The 22,353-nt window shown below is 47.3% G+C and overlaps 1 protein-coding gene across 1 annotated transcript in view; it reads right to left on the reverse strand.

Annotated features, from left to right (window-relative positions):
• The window catches only part of CNOT1 (CCR4-NOT transcription complex subunit 1), a 1,177,977-nt gene that overhangs the window by 742,057 nt on the left and 413,567 nt on the right, over positions 1-22,353 (reverse strand). The window contains exon 13 of the mRNA XM_069215998.1: positions 7,342-7,582. Within this exon, the coding sequence (XP_069072099.1) occupies positions 7,342-7,582 (241 nt within the window). The remainder of the gene's footprint in view (positions 1-7,341; positions 7,583-22,353) is intronic.

The raw sequence follows: 22,353 nt of genomic DNA on the forward strand, positions 1-22,353 counted from the left end.
ACACCTGCACATGTTTCCAATCCTCCCTTTCCTGCCATGAGTTATGAAGAGAATCACCAAGGCAAGAGCCCAAATAAACGAAATGGCCCTGTATCGAGTCAGGAGAAAGTGGAACCTGGAATTTTTGAGTGTAAACATCTATCCTATGATCAGGCTTCCGCTTTGGGAGGATCTTCTGTTCCAGCAGCAGGACAAAGTCTTGAACCTGTGCAATCTACATGTCTATGAGTTGAGACACAGTACTCCTTTGAAGGGCTTTTTTCTCATAGTGATAACATCAGCACATCAAGTGAGCGAGCCTCCACTCTGTCACTCCAGCCGACTTATACCACCACCTTTCCAGACAAGTTGATACTAAGGACCAGAGCGGCTTCTCCTGCAGGCTGCAACTTCTTTTCAGATCAGTCAATCCATTACCATTCTGTTTTTGTTCACCACTCTGTATCCTTTGACATTTTTGGGGCCCCAGTTTGTATCACAATCATACCAGAATATCAGGTGGGTAGAGAGCTATTTTGGGGTTTTTCTCAGATAAAGAAAGGCAAGGCAGTGCGCAAGAGGACATTAACCCTATAGATGGTCATCTGTATCAAGAGCTGCTACACGATGGCAAAGAAGCAAACTCCAGAGGGGTTGAGGGCACATTCCACCAACCATCAAGGCTTCTACCACTGCATTGGTATGTGGGGTCTTGGTTCTAGATATCTGTCAGGCAGAAAGGTGGACGTCAGTGCATACTTTCATAAAGCACTACTGCCTTCACAGCCACGTCTGATAGGCAGGGCATTTAGCCGAATACCCTGCAATGCATTTTTATCTCAGTCATTTCAGAGGCCCATCACCAGGAGGGACTACTGCTCTGGTATCTATTTTAAAAGGTGAGAAATCTGTGGTTAGAAGTATCCATAAGACGAATAGGTTACTCACTTTCATTACCTCTCTTTCTGGTGGACACTAACCACAAATTCCTGACATGCTTCCCACCTTCCCAATTTGTGGAATGGACTATCTTCAATTTAAAAAGGCCCCAAGTTAGAGATCTGAACACTGGCATAATTTACTACTTTAGAGTCTTGCATTTGGGGGCTTCCAGAATGAAAGTGTTCTCCAAGCACTTGGCTGGTGCCTATATACAGTTCTTGTCATCACTTCCAGGACAGGGCACAATCAATCAAGGTAGAGCTGCATAATGCCACCCAATTGCATGCAGGGGCTCTGCTGAAAAATCTTCTGAATCCAGTCTGACACATGGTGATATTCCAAAGGTGAGGAATATACAGTTAGATAGATTACCCATGAGAGAGTGCGACTGACGGTAAATAACCTTCTTTAGTGCCTCTATCCTTGCATGCATCTTAGTACCTATAGCCCTGTCAATAACATTGTTGATCTACACCCACCTGTATCTTTTGGCTTCCCCCATGCCTTTTCCGCGGCCTATATAATAGTTCTAAAATTCGGATCTCCTTCAGACTACCACTTGGAAGTAAAATCTTCATTGTTAAGATTGTTTTCTTTCTAATCAGGTTGCCAAACTTAATCCATTTTCCATTCTTTTTCTCACTAAGTATGGCCACAAGAATAATCGAATTCTGTGACTGCAGAATAGATCTTCATGCACGTGCCACATAATCCATTATCTTCTACATAATTTGCAGTTTAAATAAAACAATTTCTACCTCATATGGTTCAACAATTAATAAAACTGCTGCCACACGTTGCTGTACAAAGGGAGTGCCTCCTGCAAAGGTCACTGACTACCATTCAGTTGCTTATAGCTGTATTTAGGTATTAAACTGACACTATTGAGAGGAAATTTGTACAGACAGTGTTAATGTGAAAAACTGAAAAAATAATAAAACAATACTTTTGCAACATGAGTAACATTATGCGTATAATTTGCCTTTTCTTGCAGCATAATTTAGTTAACCCTGCCAGATTAGTTCTCCTGCTACAAATTTTCAAAAGGCCCTGCTCATGGACCTGCCTACATGGTTTAGACCTAATTACAGTTAGAATTTGTGCATCTCTGTCTCACACCTCTTCCATCACTCTGCTAATGAACGTGCCACAAAACAAGATGAGAGAACCTCTGGTTACACTTGGTTTTAGTATATCTTGCCAATCCCTAAGGCCCTTGCTATTTTTACTAACTGTTGCCAATGCTTGTTCCTTTTATGCTATTTTGCTGATTGCTAATGTGTATATAATGAGTGTGTACATATCTCCAATCAGGCGGAACTGCCCATAAGTATTCTAGTGTTGTGTTACTATAATAAAGAACCTTTATTTTTGTAACGCTGTGTGGTTCTTTCATTTGTGATAAGTTGCTGTGTGACAGCAGTGGTATTGCATAAGCTTTCCATGTCTCCTAGATATATGTCTTGACTGCTCATCAACAGCTCCCTCTAGTGAGCACTGGCTGCCTAGACACTAAACACTTCACTAATAGGGGAACCTGGAAAAAGGTGATAACACCATAGGTGTCCAACACACACCAGGGAAGCTTCCTACAGTGTACGCCTATCATTGGCATACATTTGTGGCATGGTGTAACAAGTCAGTTGACCCCCTTTCTCCACCTCTCTCTCAGGTCCTCTTGTTCATACTTTCTTTGGCCAAGCAGGATTCTGCTTTGGGCACCCTTAGAGGTGATCGGTCAGCCATCTCGGCCTTTCATAGATTGCCAGAACAACCTTTCTTATTCAAATCGTCCATTGTTGTAAGGTTCTTGAAGGGCCTTAACCATTTGCTTCCTCCGACCCTGTTCATTACGCCCTGATGGAACTTGAGCCTGGCCCTAGCGTAACTCATGTGTGCCCCTTAGGAGCCAATGCACAAATGTCCCATGCGGCTCGACTCAAAACTACTTTTCTCATTCCCATCACCTCTGCTCGCAGGGTGAGTGAACTTCAAACCCTGTCTTCCAAACCACCATTTTTGTTTGTCCATTGTAAGGAAATGCCTCCTTGGCATGGTTACCCACTGACTTTTTGCCTTTGCTGATGCCAAGTTATGATTTGAAAGTGTGTTGAGGCCTGCTAACCAGGCCCCAGCACCAGTGGTTTTTCCCTAAAACTGTACCTTTGATTCCACAATTGGCACACACTGGCATCCAGGTAAGTCCCTTGTAAATGGTACCCCTGGTACCAAGGGCCCTGATGCCAGGAAAGGTCTCTAAGGGCTGCAGCATGTCTTATGCCACCCTGGGGACCCCTCACTCAGCACAGACACACTGCTTGCCAGCTTGTGTGTGCTGGTGGGGATAAAACGACTAAGTCAACATGGCACTCCCCTCAGGGTGCCATGCCAACCTCACACTGCCTACGGCATAGATAAGTCACCCCTCTAGCAGGCCTTACAGCCCTAAGGCAGGGTGCACTATACCATAGGTGAGGGCATAGGTGCATGAGCACTATGCCCCTACAGTATCTAAGCAAAACCTTGGACATTGTAAGTGCAGGGTAGCCATAAGAGTATATGGTCAGGGAGTCAGTCAAACACTAACTCCACAGCACCATAATGGTTACACTGAAAACTGGGAAGTTTGGTATCAAACTTCTCAGCACAATAAATGCACACTGATGCCAGTGTACATTTTATTGTGAAATACACCCCAGAGGGCATCTTAGAGATGCCCCCTGAAAACATGCCCAACTTCCAGTTTGGGATGACTAGTTTTCCCAGCCTGCCACACACCAGACATGTTGCTGGCCACATGGGGAGAGTGCCTTTGTCACTCTGTGGCTAGTAACAAAGCCTGCACTGGGTGGAGGTGCTTCTCACCTCCCCCTGCAGGAACTGTAACACCTGACGGTGAGCCTCAAAGGCTCACCCCCCCCCCCCCCCCCCCCCCCCTTTGTTACAGCGCCCCAGGGCACTCCAGCTAGTGGAGATGCCTGCCCCCTCCGGCCACGGCCCCACTTTTGGCGGCAAGGCCGGAGGAGATAATGAGAAAAACAAGGAGTGACTGGGCAGTCAGGACAGCCCCTAAGGTGTCCTGAGCTGAGGTGACTGACTTTTAGAAATCCTCCATCTTGCAGACAGAGGATTCCCCCAAAAGGATTAGGGATGTGCCCCCCTCTCCTCAGGGAGGAAGCACAAAGAGGGTGTAGCCACCCTCAGGGCTAGTAGCCATTAGCTACTAACCCCCCCAGACCTAAACACACCCTTAAATTGAGTATTTAGGGGCTCCCAGAACCAAGCAAGATAGATTCCTGCAACCTGAAGATGAAGGACTGCTGACCTGAAAGCCCTGCAGAGAAGACAGACACCAACTGCTTTGGCCCCAGCCCTACCGGCCTGTCTCCCCACTTCAAGAAAAACTGCAACAGCGACGCGTGCCCCAGGGTCCAGCGACCTCTGAAGCCTCAGAGGACTACCCTGCATCTAAAAGGACCAAGAACTCCCGAGGACAGCGGCTCTGCTCCAAAGAGGAAACAACTTGCAACAAAGAAACAAACTTTAAAAGGACTGCACGTTTCCCGCCGGAAGCGTGAGACTTTCCACTCTGCACCCGACACCCCCGGCTCGACCTGCGGAGAATCAACACTACAGGGAGGACGCACCGGCGACTGCAACCCTGTGAGTAGCCAGAGTTGACCCCCCTGAGCCCCCCGAGCGACGCCTGCAGAGGGAATCCAGAGGCTCCCCCTGACCGCGACTGCCTGCTTCTAAGAACCCGACGCCTGGTAAAGACACTGCACCCGCAGCCCCCAGGACCTGAAGGATCCCACCTCCAGTGCAGAAGCGACCCCCAGGTGGCCCTCTCCCTTGCCCAGGTGGTGGCTACCCAGAGGAGCCCCCCCCTTTGCCTGCCTGCTTCGCTGAAGGGACCCCTGGGTCTCCCATTGAACTCGATTGCAAACCAGACTCCTGTTTCACTCTGCACCCGGCCGCCCCTGTGCCGCTGAGGGTGTACTTTTTGTGCTGACTTGTGTACCCCCCACAAGGCAACCCCCAAGTTACCACACCAGCAGCTCAGGACCAGTCAGGTGCGGAGGTCAAAGAGGTGCCCAAAACACACAGGCGCCTATGAAGAACAGGGGGTGCTCCGGTTCCAGTCTGCCAGAAGGTAAGTACCCGTGTCCTCAGAGGGCAGACCAGGGGGGTTTTGTAGAGCACTGGGGGACACAAGTAGGCACACAAAACACACCCTCAGCTGCACAGGGGCAGCCAGGTGCAGTGTGCAAAGCAGGCATCGGGTTTTAGATGGGAAATAATGGAGACCCGGGGGGTCACTCTAGCGGTGCATGCAGGCACGGGGGGAGCTTCTCGGGAACCACCACCTGGGTTAGGCAGAGGGTCACCTAGGGGTCACTCCTGCACTGATGTTTGGTTCCTTCAGGTCCTGGGGGCTGCGGGTGGATTGCTTGGTCCAGGCGTCAGGTCCCTTGTTACAGGCAGTCGCGGTCAGGGGGAGCCTCTGGATTCTCTCTGCAGGCATCACTGTGGAGGTCCAGGGAGGTCGCCTCAGGCTACTCAGAGTCGCAGTTGCCAGGGAGTCCTCCTTGTGGTGTTCGTTCTCTGGCTCTGGAGCCAGGGGTGTCGGGTGCAGAGTGTACATCTCTGTAGGCTTGTAGGTCAGCAGTCCTCCTTTGTAGTTCAGGTTGAAGGAATCTGATTTCCTGGATTCTGGGTTGGCCCTAAATACTAGATTTAGGGGTGTGTTTAGGTCTGGGAGGGCAGCAGGCAATGGCTACTGTCCTGGAGGGTGGCTAAACCCTCTTTGTACCTCCTCCCTGTGGGGAGGGGGCACATCCCGAATCCTATTGGGGGAATCCTCCAAAACTAAGATGGAGGATTTCTAAAGGCAGGGGTCACCTCAGCTCAGGACACCTTAGGGGCTGTCCTGACTGGTGGGTGACGACTCCTTGTTTTTCTCATTATCTCCTCCAGCCTTGCAGACAAAAGTGGGGGCAGTGGCCGGAGGGGCGGGAATCTCCCCTATCTGGGGTGCCCTGGGGCGCTGTAACAAAGGGGGTGAGCTTTTGAGGATCACCGCCAGGTGTTACAGTTCCTAAAGGGGGAGGTGTGAAGCACCTCCACCCACTGCAGGCTTTTTACCTGGCCCCTGAGTGACAAAGGCACTCTCCATATGTGGCCAGCAACATGTCTGGTGTGTGGCAGGCTGGAAGGAACTGGTCAGCCCCACACTAGAAGTCTGATTGGTTTTCAGGGGGTATCTCTAAGATGCCCTCTGGGTGCATGTTACAATAAATTGTACACTGGCATCAGTGTGCATGTATTAAGCTGAGAAGTTTGATACAAAACTTTCCAGATTTCAGTGTAGCCATTATGGAACTGTGGAGTTTGTGTTTGACAAACTCCCAGACCATTTACTCTCATGGCTGCCCTGCATTTACAATGTCTAAGGTTTTGCTAGGACACTGTAGGGGCATAGTGTTCATGAAACTATGCTCTCACCTGTGGTACAGTGCACCCTGCCTTAGGGCTGCAAGGCCTGCTAGAGGGGTGAATTACCTATGCCACAGGCAGTGTGAGGTTGGCATGGCACTCTGAGGGGAGTGTCATGTCGACTTAGTCATTTTCTCCCCACCAGCACACACAAGCTGTAGGGCAGTGTGCATGCGCTGAGTGAGGGGTCCCATAAGACCATGCTGCAGCCCTTAGAGACCTTCCCTGGCATCAGGGCCCTTGGTACTAAGGGTACCAGTTACAAGGGACTTATCTGAGTGTCAGGGCTATGCCAATTGTATAAGAAATGGTACAGTTTAGGGAAAGAACACTGGTGCTGGGGCCTGGTTAGCAGGGTCCCAGCACACTTTCAACCAAAACTTAGCATCAGCAAGGACAAAAAGTTAGTGGGTGACCATGCCAAGGAGGCATTTCCTTACAGGCATCAATTAATAAACTGTATTTCGCTTTTGACAAAAGGGCATCCTTCAGCAACCTGGGTGCTAGAGTGCAAAAACTTCAGCGAAAACAGTACCTCATTTTATCCTGCATGAATCATTCAAACCTTGTTGAGCCAGCACCATCTATACCCTTGTGTGCTTGCAACTGCTCGAGATCCAGCTAAGGTAAAGGTAGCAGGCATTAAAAAAGAGAATCCATGTAAATGAGTCAAAGGGCATAGTACTGAGCAATGCAGTTGGAAACAAATTAAGATTACAATTTATTGGAAAATACTGTGGTCAGATCCTAACTTTTATCTCTCTCAGCCTAATGCTTCTCATTACCTGGCCTCCCTCACCACATGAATCAATCAAGCTGGTGAAATTCTGTTCACAGAACATGAGTGGCAGAAATACAGTATCCTCAATTACCAAGAAGTTTCAAACAGGGTTTCTCAAAGAATAAAGAAATGAAAAAGCTCACCTGTCCATGCCAAGCATAGTGCAAAATTATGGCTGAGTTGGGGTGGTTGCCAAGGAAAATTGGCATCAAATTAGAGATGAGTTCATGCCGCAAAGTGTGCCAAGAAGTGTTAATCTGTAGTAAGGCCAACACCAGCATATCTGGGCAATGTTTGATGGGAAAGCTGAAGAGTTGCTTGACCGGCTCATACTGGCCAACCTCAGCCAGCCGCAGGAGAGACTCTATCAAGTCCAAACTTTTCCTAGATAAAGGGAAAGTGCAAAAGAGGTCACATACAAATATACATCAACGTTGCTTCACGCACTTTGTACCCAGCATCTGCAAGGAGAGAAGCACTGAAATTTCATCCATTCTGCTGTTCAACAGAAGAAATTAGCACAGAACCAACCTAAGGTAGCAGTGGCACAATTTATTACACATTGGAGAAATCACAAATACCATGTGACAAACTTATCAGTACATGACCATTAAGTTGCTGAAGTCCCAAGACTAATTATGGGCAACAAGAAAATTAACTTTAAAAGTTCCCAATCAAGGGTATCCCAACTGATTGACTGTCTAGCTAGGGTCGCCATGTGGTTTATTAAACTGACATTTTTCATCTCACATCTAAACAGCAAGAGCCAATGAATTGTTTCTCAAATCTTCTTGCACGGTTAGTATATTAGATAATCCTTTATAAATTGACCATTCTCTTGTTAGACAGTGAATCCTACGTCTGCAGGGAAAGTGTGTGTGGTGTGTTATATATGGAAAATGTCACTTACCCAGTGTACATCTGTTCGTGGCATGATACGCTGCAGATTCACATGCTTTGCACATCCCGCCATCTAGGGGCTCGGAGTGTTACAAGTTGTTTTTCTTCGAAGAAGTCTTTTCGAGTCACGAGATCGAGGGGCTCCTCCCCTTTTGGCTCCATTGCGCATGGGCGTCAACTCAATCTTAAATTGTTTTCCCCACAGAGGGTGAGGTAGGAGTTGTGTATTATAGTAATAGTGCCCATGCAATGGAGTAAAAATGTATGTACATAATGTGGTTTAATGCGATATATTTACAAATTTACAAATGTTCAAGATCAACTTCAAACGGCTACAGGCTCCCGGGGAGGTGGGTTGGCGCATGTGAATCTGCAACGTATCATGCCACGGACAGATGTACACTGGGTAAGTGACATTTTCCGTTCGATGGCATGTGTAGCTGCAGATACACATGCTTTGCATAGACTAGTAAGCAGTTATCTCCCCAAAAGCGGTGGCTCAGCCTGTAGGAGTTGTTTGAAATAAAGTTCGTAGTACTGCTTGTCCTACTGTGGCTTGTTGTGTTGTTAACACATCCACACAGTAATGCTTAGTGAACGTATGAGGCGTAGACCATGTGGCTGCCTTACAGATTTCAGTCATTGGAATCTTTCCTAGAAAGGCCATGGTAGCACCTTTCTTTCTAGTGGACTGTGCCTTTGGTGTGATAGGCAGTTCTCTTTTTGCTTTGAGATAACAGGTTTGAATGCATTTAACTATCCATCTGGCAATGCCTTGTTTGGATATTGGATTCCCTGTATGAGGTTTTTGGAAAGCAACGAATAGTTGTTTTCTTTTTCGAATATGTTTTGTTCTGTCATTGTACTACATTAATGCTCTTTTGATGTCTAATGTATGTAGTGCTCTTTCAGCTACAGAATCTGGTTCTGGAAAAAACACTGGTAGTTCTACTGTTTGATTTAAGTGGAACAGTGATATAACTTTTGGTAAGAACTTAGGATTTGTTCGTAAGACTACTTTATGCTTGTGTATCTGAATAAAGGGTTCTTGTATGGTAAATGCCTGTATTTCACTTACTCTTCTTAGAGATGTGATGGCAATTAGAAATGCTACTTTACATGTTAAATATTGTATCTCACATGAGTGCATGGGTTCAAACGGTGGACCCATGAGCCGTGTTAAGACAATGTTGAGGTTCCACGAAGGAACTGGTGGTGTTCTTGGTGGGATAATTCTTTTTAGGCCCTCCATAAAAGCCTTTATGACTGGGATCCTAAATAGTGAAGTTGAGTGCATAATTTGCAGATAAGCTGAAATTGCGGTGAAATGTATTTTAATGGATGAAAAAGCTAGCTTAGACTTCTGTAAGTGCAGTAGGTAGCTGACGATGTCTTTAGCAGATGCATGGAAGGGTTGAATTTGTTTATTATGGCAGTAAAACAAATCGTTTCCACTTATTTGCATAGCAGTGTCTTGTGGTTTGTTTTCTGGCTTGTTTTATGACCTCCATAGATTCCTGTGTAAGGTCTAGATGTCCGAATTCTAAGACTTTTAGAGCCAAATTGCTAGATTCAGCGATGCTGGATTTGGGTGTCTGATCTGTTTGTGTTGAGTTAACAGATCTGGTCTGTTTGGTAGTTTGACATGAGGCACTACTGAGAGGTCTAGTAGTGTTGTGTACCAAGGTTGCCTTGCCCAAGTTGGTGCTATTAGTATGAGTTTGAGTTTGTTTTGACTCAATTTGTTTACTAGATATGGAAGGAGTGGGAGAGGGGGAAAAGCGTATGCAAATATCCCTGACCAACTCATCCATAACGCATTGCCCTGAGACTGATCTTGTGGGTACCTGGATGCGAAGTTTTGGCATTTTGCATTTTCTTTTGTTGCAAATAAGTCTATTTGTGGTGTTCCCCATCTTTGGAAGTAAGTGTTTAGTATTTGGGGTTGAATCTCCCATTCGTGGATCTGTTGGTGATCCCGAGAAAGACTAGCTGCTAGCTGGTTCTGAATTCCTGGAATGAATTGCGCTATTAGGCGAATGTGGTTGTGAATCGCCCAATGCCATATTTTCTGTGCCAAGAGACACAACTGTGTTGAGTGTGTTCCTCCCTGTTTGTTTAGGTAATACATCGTTGTCATGTTGTCCGTTTTGACAAGAATGTGTTTGTGGATTATTATTGGTTGAAATGCTTTCAGCGCTAGAAATACTGCCAGTAATTCTAAGTAATTTATGTGAAACGGTCTCTGTTGAGTGTCCCATTGTCCCTGGATGCTGTGTTGGTTGAGGTGTGCTCCCCACCCTATCATGGAGGCATCTGTTGTAATTACGTATTGAGGCACTGGGTCTTGAAAAGGCCGCCCTTTGTTTAAATTTATAGTGTTCCACCATTGAAGCGAGGTGTATGTTTGGCGGTCTATCAACACTAGATCTTGAAGTTGACCCTGTGCCTGTGACCATTGTGATGCTAGGCACTGTTGTAAGGGCCGCATGGGCAACCTTGCGTTTGGGACAATGGCTATGCATGAGGACATCATGCCTAGTAGTTTCATCACTGTCTTGACTTGTATTTTTTGTTTTGGGTGCATGGCCTGTATTACATTGTGAAATGCTTGTACCCTTTGTGGACTAGGAGTGGCAATTCCTTCTTTTGTGTTGATTGTCGCTCCTAAGTATTGTTGTATTTGACACGGCTGAAGGTGTGACTTGTTGTAGTTGAGTGAGAAACCTAGTTTGTGAAGGGTTTCTATGACATACTTTGTGTGTTGTGAGCACCGTTCCTGCGTGTTGGTTTTTATTAACCAATCGTCTAGGTAGGGGAACACATGTATTTGCTGTCTTCTGATATGAGCAGCCACTACTGCCAGGCATTTTGTAAAAACTCTTGGCGCAGTTGTTATCCTGAATGGCAACACTTTGCATTGGTAATGTACCCCTTGGAATACGAACCTTAAGTACTTTCTGTGTGACGGATATATCGGTATATGGAAGTACGCATCCTTTAGGTCTAGTGTGGTCATGTAGTCTTGTTGTTTGAGCAATGGGATTACGTCCTGCAGTGTCACCATGTGAAAGTGATCTGATTTGATGTAGATATTTAATGTTCTGAGATCTAATATAGGTCTTAGAGTTTTGTCTTTTTTGGGTATGAGAAAGTACAGTGAGTAAACTCCTCTTCCTCTCTGATGAATTGGTACCAACTCTATTGCATCTTTTTGCAACAACGCCTGGACTTCCAGTTGTAGAAGATCTATGTGTTTTGACATGGTGTGTGTTTTCGGTGGGACATTTGGAGGGAATTCTAGAAATTCTATGCAATACCCATGCTGGATAATGGCTAGGACCCACGTGTCTGTTATTTCCTCCCAGTTTTTGTAGAACTTGGTTAGTCTCCCCCCCTCTGGTGTTGTGTTGGGGATTTGTGACATCGAAGTCACTGTTTATTTTGTGGAGTTTTGAGACTTTGGAACTTCCCTCTACTCTTTGGGAACTGTCCCCCTCTATATTGTCCCCGAAAAGTTCCCCGCTGGTATTGGCTCTGATAAGTGGTCCTTGTATGTGAGGTTGTGGGTTCAGTGCTTTGTCTTTGAAACCCCCCTCGAAACTGATTTTCTAAATGTGCCTCTGCTATGTGGGGAGTAGAGTGCGCCCATGGCTTTGGCCGTATCAGTGTCTAAGTTTTTCGATAGCAGTGTCCACCTCCGGCCCAAACAACTGCTGTCCGCTAAATGGCATATTCAGCACAGCTTGTTGTATTTCCGGCTTGAATCCAGATGTACGCAGCCATGCAGGTCTCCGTATTGTTACTGCTGTATTAACAGTCTTAGAAGCTGTGTCTGCTGCATTCATTGCGGACCGTATCTGATTGTTCGATATACTCTGTCCTTCCTCCACCACTTGTTGTGCTCTTTTTTGGAACTCCTTGGGCAAATGTTCTATAAAATGTTGCATTTCGTCCCAATGCACCCTATCATATCTTGCCAACAAGGCCTGCGAGTTGGCAATGCGCCATTGGTTGGCTGCTTGTGCCGCCACTTTTCCCAGCCGCAAACTTACGACTGTCTGGAGGTGGTGCATCTCCTGACGTGTGAGAGTTTGCCCTCTAGCGTGCTACACCTACTACCACGGAGTCTGGTGTTAACTGTTGTGTGATGTACACAGGGTCTGTTGGTGGCGGTTTATATTTTTTATCCACCCTTGGAGTTATGGCCCTTCCTTTGACAGGCTCCTCAAACACTTGTTTGGAGTGTTTTAGCATTCCAGGTAGCATGGGGAGGCTCTGGTACTGGCTATGTGTGGACGACCGTGTGTTAAATAGAAAGTTGTCTTCAATTGGCTCTGCATGCAGGCTGCCATTATGAAACGCCGCTGCTCTTGACACCACCTGTGTGTAGGCGGTAGAGACCTCGGGTGGTGACGGTCTAGCTGGATAACAGTCGGGACTGTTATCTGACACTGGTGCATCATAAAGATCCCACGCGTCTGGATCATCCCGACTCATCCCTGTATGAGTTGGGGACTGCATCATTGGTGGAGTGGCTACCGGTGATGGTTGTAGAGAGCGTTGTGGAGATGGTGGTGGGGTTACTTGTCTTGCCACCTTTGCCTGTGGCTGCTTGTCTTTCTCTTGGAAGGCAAGTTTCCGATTCATTCGTATTGGAGGGAGAGTACTGATCTTCCCTGTCTCCTTTTGAATGTGGAGCCTTCTTTGTGTGTAATCTGGCTCCATTGTCTCTAGTTCCTGTCCAAATCAATGTGTTTGCATTTGTGAGGACAGGCCTTGTTCCTCTGTGTAGGAACTTGTTTTCGGTTCCGGGGCCGGATGTTTCGGTACCGAAACCTTTTCGGCTGCTTTTTTCGGTTCCGACGACACTTTTTTGCTCTTAGGCGTAGTGATCTTTCGGTGCCGACTTGCTTCGGTGCCGCTCTCTCGGTGTGAGATTGCTCTGTGCCGGTATCTCGACCGGAGTCGGATGACTTCGACACATGCATGCCCTTTTTCGGTGCCGATGCTCGGTCACCTATTTTTCGGGTTAAGCCATGGCCTGCCAGCGGTGGCGTCCCCTAGGCTTTTGTGGTCTTTGTAGAGGTCGATCCTGAACAGACGCCGAAAACCGTGAGTAACACGTCGATACACAAAACTCACGCAGAGTCCGAATCCTCGATGGAGAAGGCTCCCTCTTCCTCCATGTGTTTTTGTCTTCTCGGCACAGACGCCATCTGTAGTCTTCTTGCTCTTTGGTCCCTTAAGGTCTTCCTGGACCGAAACGCTCGACAGGCCTCACAGGTATCCTCCTTGTGTTCTTGAGACAAATTACAGACCAGATGCTGATCTGTAGAAGGATACTTGTTGTGACATTCGGGGCAGAAGCGGAATGGGGTCCGTTCCATTAGCCTTGAAGACGCACGTGGTCGGGCCGACCAGGCCCCGCCAGGGAATCAAAAACCCCGAAGGGCCGCCGGAGCTCTTCATAATTCGGTCTCGATCTGTTGTAACTAACCCGATACCGAACGTAAACAATACCTTTGAAATTTCCGAGATTTTCACTAACTTTCCGAACCGAAACGCGGAGCGAAAAGGTACACGTCCGAACCCGATGGCGGAAAGAAAACAATCTAAGATGGAGTCGACGCCCATGCGCAATGGAGCTGAAAGGGGAGGAGTCCCTCGATCTCGTGACTCGAAAAGACTTCTTTGAAGAAAAACAACTTGTAACACTCCGAGCCCAGATTCACATGCTGTGCATATCCCGCCATCTAGTGTTGGGCTCGGAGTGTTAAGAGTTGTTTTTCTTCGAAGAAGTCTTTTCGAATCACGAGATCGAGGGACTCCTCCCATTTCGGCTCCATTGCGCATGGGCGTCAACTCCATCTTAGATTGTTTTCCCCTCAGAGGGTGAGGTAGGAGTTGTGTATATAGTAATAGTGCCCATGCAATGGAGTAAGTATGTATGTACATAATGTGACTAAAAGTATTCTATTTACAAATTTACAAATGTACAAGTTTAATTTTAATCAACTTATAACAGCTACAGGCTCCCGGGGAGGTGGGAGGGCGCATGTGAATCTACAACGTCTCATGCCACGAACAGATGTACACTGGGTAAGTGACATTTTCCGTTCGGTGGCATGTGTAGCTGCAGATACACATGCTGTGCATAGACTAGTAAGCAATAACCTCCCCTATAAAGCGGTGGCTTAGCCTGTAGGAGTTCAAGTTGTTTGAAATAATGTTCTTAATACAGCTTTTCCTACTTTGGCTTGTCGTGTTAACACATCCACACAGTAATGTTTTGTGAATGTATGAGGCGTAGACCAGGTGGCTGCCTTACAAATTTCAGTCATAGGTATATTCCCCAGAAAGGCCATTGTTGCTCCTTTTTTCCTAGTGGAATGTGCTTTTGGTGTAATAGGTAGATCTCTTTTTGCTCTGAAATAACAAGTTTGAATACGTTTAACTATCCATCTGGCAATGCCTTGTTTGGCTATAGGATTACCGGCATGAGGTTTTCAGAAGGCTACAACAATTGTTTTGTTTTACGAAATTGTTTTGTCCTGTCAATGTAATACATTAGTGCTCTCTATGTCTAATGTATGTAAGGCTCTTTCGGCTACTGAGTCTGGTTGTGGAAAGAAGACAGGGAGTTCCACTGTTTGGTTTAGGCGGAACGGCGATATGACTTTTGATAAGAATTTGGGATTTGCACTTTGTTTATGTATTTGTATAAAGGGTTCTTGTATAGTAAATGCTTGTATCTCACTTACTCTTTTAAGTGATGTGATAGCTATTAGAAAAGCTACCTTCCAAGTTAAGTATTGCATCTCACAAGACTGCATGGGTTCGAATGGTGGTCCCATGAGTCGTGCTCATACAATATTAAGGTTCCACGAAGGTACTGGTGGTGTTCTTGGGGGTATGATTCTTTTTAGTCCCTCCATAAATACTTTGATGACTGGGATTCTAAAAAGCGATGTTGTGTGTAATCTGCTGATAGGCAGCTACTGCAGTGAGATGTATTTTAATTGAAGAGAATGCTAGCTTAGACTTTTGTAAGTGTAATAAGTAGCCTACAATGTCTTTTGCAGAAGCATGCATTGGTTGAATTTGATTAGTGTGGCAGTAGTAAATAAATCTTTTCCATTTGTTTGCGTAGCAATTTCTTGTAGTGGGTTTTCTAGCTTGTTTAATGACCTCCATACATTCTTGTGTAAGGTCTAAATATCCAAATTCTAAGATTTCAGGAGCCAGATTGCTAGATTGAGCGATGCTGGATGCGGGTGTCTGATCTGTTGTTTGTGTTGCGTTACCAGATCTGGCCTGTTCGGTAATTTGATGTGAGGTACTACTGATAAATCTAGCAGTGTTGTGTACCACGGTTGGCAAGCCCAGGTTGGTACTATAAGTATTAGTTTAAGATTGTTTTTACTTAGTTTGTTTACCAGATAAGGAATGAGTGGGAGAGGGGGGAAAATGTAAGCAAATATCCCTGACCAACTGATCCATAACGCATTGCCCTTGGACTTAGGGTGTGGGTACCTGGACACGAAGTTTTGGCATTTTGCGTTTTCTTTTGTTGCGAATAGGTCTATTTTTGGCATTCCCCAGCATAGAAATTAATCTTGTAGGATCTGGGGATGAATTTCCCATTCGTGTGTTTGTTGGTGATCGACAGATTCTCAGGCAACTGATTCTGAATGGCTGGGATGTATTGTGCTATTAGGCGAATGTGATTGTGAATTGCCGAATGCCAAATTTTCTGTGCTAAGAGACACAGTTGTGACGAATGTGTCCCTCCTTGTTTGTTGAGGTAATACATTGTCGTCATGTTGTCAGTTTTGAGAAGAATGTGTTTGTGGGCTATCAGTGGTTGAAATGCTTTTAATGCTAGAAACACTGCCAACAGTTCGAAATGATTTATGTGCAGTTGTTTTTGTTGATTGTCCCATTGTCACAGTATGCTGTGCTGGTTGAGGTGTGCTTCCCCACCCCATCATGGAAGCATCTGTTGTGATCACGTCTTGTGGCACTGGGTCTTGGAATGGCGCCCTTGGTTTAAATTTAAAGGGTTCCACCATTGAAGCAAGAAGTGTTACTGGCGGTCTACCAACACTAGATCTTGGAGTTGACCCTGTGCTTGTGTCCATTGTTTTGCTAGGCACTGTTGTAAGGGCCGCATGTGTAATCTTGCGTTTGGGACAATGGCAATGCATGAAGACATCATGCCTAGAAGTTTCATTACAAACCTCACTTGGTAGCGTTAGTTTGGCTGCATGTTTCATGTTATATTTTGGAACGCTTGTACCCTTTGTGGACTTGGAGCGGCAATCGCTTTTTGTGTGTGGAGTGTTGCTCCCAAGTATTGTTGTATTTGGGATGGCTGCAGATGTGATTTTTGGTAGTTTATAGAAAACCCTAGTTTGTGTAGAGTTTCTGTAACGTATTGCGTGTGAAGAAGACACTGTTGAGTGCTGTTTTTTATTAGCCAGTTGTCTAAGTAGGGGAATATGTGCATGTGCTGTCTCCTTATGTGAGCGGCTACTACTGCAAGGCATTTTGTGAATACCCTTGGGGCTGTTGTTACCCCGAACGGTAACACTTTGAATTGATGGTGTACGCCATGTATTACAAACCTCAAGTATTTTCTGTGGGAAGGATGTATGGGTATGTGAAATAGATCTAATGTTGACATGTAGTCCTTTTTTGAGAAAGGGAACCACGTCTTTAAGTGTTACCATGTGGAAGTGATCCAATTTGATGTAGAGATTCAGCGTTCTGAGGTCTAATATGGGTCTTAACATTTTGTCTTTATTCGCAATTAGGAAACAGAGTAGACGCATGTTCCTTTTTGATGGTTGGGTACTAACTATTGCTTGTTTTTGTAACAATGCTTGGACTTCTATTTGTAAAATGTGTAAGTGTTGTTTGGACATATTGTGTGCTCTTGGGGCCACATCTGGCGGGAAATTTATGAATTCTATGCAATAACCATGTTGGATAATGGCTAGGACCCAGGCGTCCGTAGTTGTGTCTCCAGTTTTTGTAGTATGCAGTAATTCTCCCCCCCACTGGGGGGGGAGACAACTTGACTTGTTTTAGAGGTGTGGAATTTTCCCCTTGCTCTTGGGAATTGTCCACCCCTGTAAGGAAATGCCTCCTTGGCATGGTTACCCCCTGACTTTTTGCCTTTGCTGATGCTATGTTTTGATTTGAAAGTGTGCTGAGGCCTGCTAACCAGGCCCCAGCACCAGTGTTCTTTCCCTAACCTTTACTTTTGTTTTACACAATTGGCACACCCTGGCATCCAGGTAAGTCCCTTGTAACTGGTACCCCTGGTACCAAGGGCCCTGATGCCAGGGAAGGTCTCTAAGGGCTGCAGCATAGCTTATGCCACTCTGGGGACCCCTCACTCAGCACAGACACACTGCTTGCCAGCTTGTGTGTGCTGGTGAGGACAAAACGAGTAAGTCGACATGGCACTCCCCTCAGGGTGCCATGCCAACCTCTCACTGCCTATGCAGTATAGGTAAGACACTCCTCTAGCAGGCCTTACAGCCCTAAGGCAGGGTGCACTATACCATAGGTGAGGACACCAGTGCATGAGCACTGTGCTCCTACAGTGTCTAAGCCAAACCTTAGACATTGTAAGTGCAGGGTAGCCATAAGAGTATATGGTCTGGGAGTCTGTCAAACACGAACTCCACAGCATCATAATGGCTACACTGAAAACTGGGAAGTTTGGTATCAAACTTCACAGCACAATAAATGCACACTGATGGCAGTGTACATTTTATTGTGAAATACACCCCAAAGGGCACCTTAGAGGTGCCCCCTGAAATCTTAACCAACTACCCGTGTAGGCTGACTGGTTTTAGCAGCCTGCCACACTCGAGACATGTTGCTGGCCACATGGGGAGAGAGCCTTTGTCACTCTGTGGCTAGTAACAAAGCCTGCACTGGGTGGAGATGCTATCACCTCCCCCAGGCAGGAGCTGTAACACCTGGTGGTGAGCCTTAAAGGCTCACCCCCTTTGTTCCAGCACCCCAGGGCACTCCAGCTAGTGGAGTTGCCCACCCCCTCCGGCCACGGCCCCACTTTTAGCGGCAAGGCCGGAGGAATTAATGAGAAAAACAAGGAGGAGTCACTGGCCAGTCAGGAAAGCCCCTAAGGTGTCCTGAGCTGAAGTAACTAACTTTTAGAAATCCTCCATCTTGCAGATGGAGGATTCCCCCAATAGGGATAGGAATGTGACCCCCTCCCCTTGGGAGGAGGCACAAAGAGGGTGTACCCACCCTCAGGGCTAGTAGCCATTGGCTACTAACCCCCCAGACCTAAACACGCCCTTAAATTTAGTATTTAAGGGCTCCCCTGAACCTAAGAATTTAGATTCCTGCAACTTACAGAAGAAGAGGACTGCTGAGCTGAAAAACACTGCAGAGAAGAAGAAGACACCAACTGCTTTGGCCCCAGCCCTACCGGCCGGTCTCCCTCTGTAAGGAAATGCCTCCTTGGCATGGTTGCCCCCTGACTTTTTGCCTTTGCTGATGCTATGTTTACAATTGAAAGTGTGCTGAGGCCTGCTAACCAGGCCCCAGCACCAGTGTTCTTTCCCTAACCTGTACTTTTGTATCCACAATTGGCAGACCCTGGCATCCAGATAAGTCCCTTGTAACTGGTACTTCTAGTACCAAGGGCCCTGATGCCAAGGAAGGTCTCTAAGGGCTGCAGCATGTCTTATGCCACCCTGGAGACCTCTCACTCAGCAGACACACTGCTTGTCAGCTTGTGTGTGCTAGTGAGGACAAAACGAGTAAGTCGACATGGCACTCCCCTCAGGGTGCCATGCCAGCCTCTCACTGCCTATGCAAGTATAGGTCAGTCACCCCTCTAGCAGGCCTTACAGCCCTAAGGCAGGGTGCACTATACCATAGGTGAGGGTACCAGTGCATGAGCATGGTACCCCTACAGTGTCTAAACAAAACCTTAGACATTGTAAGTGCAGGGTAGCCATAAGAGTGTATGGTCTGGGAGTTTGTCAAACACGAACTCCACAGCACCATAATGGCTACACTGAAAACTGGGAAGTTTGGTATCAAACTTCTCAGCACAATAAACGCACACTGATGCCAGTGTACATTTTATTGTAAAATACACCACAGAGGGCACCTTAGAGGTGCCCCCTGAAACTTAACCGACTATCTGTGTAGGCTGACTGGTTCCAGCCGCCTGCCACACTAGAGACATGTTGCTGGCCTCATGGGGAGAGTGCCTTTGTCACTCTGAGGCCAGTAACAAAGCCTGCACTGGGTGGAGATGCTAACACCTCCCCCAGGCAGGAGCTGTAACACCTGGCGGTGAGCCTCAAAGGCTCACCCCTTTGTCACAGCACCGCAGGACACTCCAGCAAGTGGAGTTGCCCGCCCCCTCCGGCCCCGGCCCCCACTTTTGGCGGCAAGGCCGGAGAAAATAATGAGAATAACAAGGAGTCACTGGCCAGTCAGGACAGCCCCTAAGGTGTCCTGAGCTGAGGTGACTAACTTTTAGAAATCCTCCATCTTGCAGATGGAGGATTCCCCCAAAAGGGTTAGGATTGTGACCCCCTCCCCTTGGGAGGAGGCACAAAGAGGGTGAACCCACCCTCAGGGCTAGTAGCCATTGGCTACTAACCCCCCCAGACCTAAACACGCCCTTAAATTTAGTATTTAAGGGCTCTCCCTGAACCTAGAAACTAGATTCCTGCAACAACAACAAGAAGGACTGCCTAGCTGAAACCCCTGCAGAGGAAGACCAGAAGACAACAACTGCCTTGGCTCCAGAAATTCACCGGCCTGTCTCCTGCCTTCCAAGGAACTCTGCTCCAGCGACGCCTTCCAAAGGGACCAGCGACCTCTGCATCCTCTGAGGACTGCCCTGCTTCGACGACGACAAGAAACTCCCGAGGACAGCGGACCTGCTCCAAAAAGACTGCAACTTTATCCAAAGGAGCAGCTTCAAAGAACCCTGCAATCTCCCCGCAAGAAGCGTGGGACTTGCAACACTGCACCCGGCGACCCCGACTCGGCTGGTGGAGAACCAACACCTCAGGGAGGACCCCCGGACTACTCTACGACTGTGAGTACCAAAACCTGTCCCCCCTGAGCCCCCACAGCGCCGCCTGCAGAGGGAATCCCGAGGCTTCCCCTGACCGCGACTCTCTGAAACCTAAGTCCCGACGCCTGGAAAAGACCCTGCACCCGCAGCCCCCAGGACCTGAAGGACCGGACTTTCACTGCAGAAGTGACCCCCAGGAGTCCCTCTCCCTTGCCCAAGTGGAGGTTTCCCCGAGGAAGCCCCCCCTTGCCTGCCTGCAGCGCTGAAGAGATCCCGAGATCTCTCATTGACTTCCATTGTGAACCCGACGCTTGTTCTAACACTGCACCCGGCCGCCCCCGCGCCGCTGAGGGTGAAATTTCTGTGTGGGCTTGTGTCCCCCCCGGTGCCCTACAAAACCCCCCTGGTCTGCCCTCCGAAGACGCGGGTACTTACCTGCTGGCAGACTGGAACCGGGGCACCCCCTTCTCTCCATTGAAGCCTATGCGCTTTGGGCACCACTTTGAACTCTGCACCTGACCGGCCCTGAGCTGCTGGTGTGGTAACTTTGGGGTTGCTCTGAACCCCCAACGGTGGGCTACCTTGGACCAAGAACTGAACCCTGTAAGTGTCTTACTTACCTGGTAAAACTAACAAAAACTTACCTCCCCAAGGAACTGTGAAAATTGCACTAAGTGTCCACTTTTAAAATAGCTATTTGTGAATAACTTGAAAAGTATACATGCAATTGAAATGATTCAAAGTTCCTAATGTACTTACCTGCAATACCTTTCAAACAAGATATTACATGTTAAATTTGAACCTGTGGTTCTTAAAATAAACTAAGAAAATATATTTTTCTATAACAAAACCTATTGGCTGGATTTGTCTGAGTGTGTGTACCTCATTTATTGTCTATGTGTATGTACAACAAATGCTTAACACTACTCCTTGGATAAGCCTACTGCTCGACCACACTACCACAAAATAGAGCATTAGTATTATCTCTTTTTACCACTATTTTACCTCTAAGGGGAACCCTTGGACTCTGTGCATGCTATTCCTTACTTTGAAATAGCACATACAGAGCCAACGTCCTACACCCTCCTTCAGAAGAAACCTGCTCCAGCGACGCTTTCCCTGGGACCAGCGACCTCTGAATCCTCAGAGGACTGCCCTGCTTCCAAGAGACCAAGAAACTCCCGAGAACAGCGGCTCTGTTCAACAAAGACTGCAACTTTGTATACAGAGGAGCAGATTTAAAGACCCCTGCAATCCCCGCAAGAAGCGTGAGACTTGCAACACTGCACCCGGCGACCCAGACTCGACTGGTGGACAACCAACACCTCAGGGAGGACCCTCCGGCGACTCCAAGACTGAGTAACCAAAGTTGTCCCCCCTGAGCCCCCACAGCGACGCCTGCAGAGGGAATCCCGAGGCTCCCCCTGACCGCAACTGCCTGAACTCCATTTCCCGACGGCTGGAAAAGACCCTGCACCCGCAGCCCCCAGCACCTGAAGGAACGGAACTCCTGTGCAGGAGTGACCCCCAGGAGGCCCTCTCCCTTGCCCAGGTGGTGGCTACCCTGAGGAGCCACCCCCTTGCCTGCCTGCATCGCTGAAGAGACCCCTTGGTCTCCCATAGGAAACTATTGTAAACCCGACGCGTGTTCCCACACTGCACCCGGCCGCCCCCGCGCTGCTGAGGGTGTACTTTCTGTGTGGACTTGTGTCCCCCCCGGTGCCCTACAAAACCCCCCTGGTCTGCCCTCCGAAGACGCAGGTACCTCCCTGCTGGCAGACTGGAACCGGGGCACCCCCTTCTCTCCATTGAAGCCTATGTGGTTTGGGCACCTCTTTGACCTTTGCACCTGATCGGCCCTGAGCTGCTGGTGTGATAACTTTGGGGTTGCTCTGAACCCCCAACGGTGGGCTACCTTGGACCCAAAACTGAAACCTGTAAGTGACTTACTTACCTGTTAAAACTAACATTACTTTACCTCCCCCAGGAACTGTGAAAATTGCACTAAGTGTCCACTTTTAAAACAGCTATTTGTGTTTTATGTAAAAGGTATAAATGCTAATGTAATGATTCAAAGTTCCTAAAGTACTTACCTGCAATACCTTTCAAATGAGATATTACATGTAGAATTTGAACCTCTGGTTCTTAAAATAAACTAAGAAAATAT

This window comes from Pleurodeles waltl, chromosome 12 (genome assembly GCF_031143425.1).
Source record: "Pleurodeles waltl isolate 20211129_DDA chromosome 12, aPleWal1.hap1.20221129, whole genome shotgun sequence".
NCBI lineage: Eukaryota > Metazoa > Chordata > Amphibia > Caudata > Salamandridae > Pleurodeles > Pleurodeles waltl.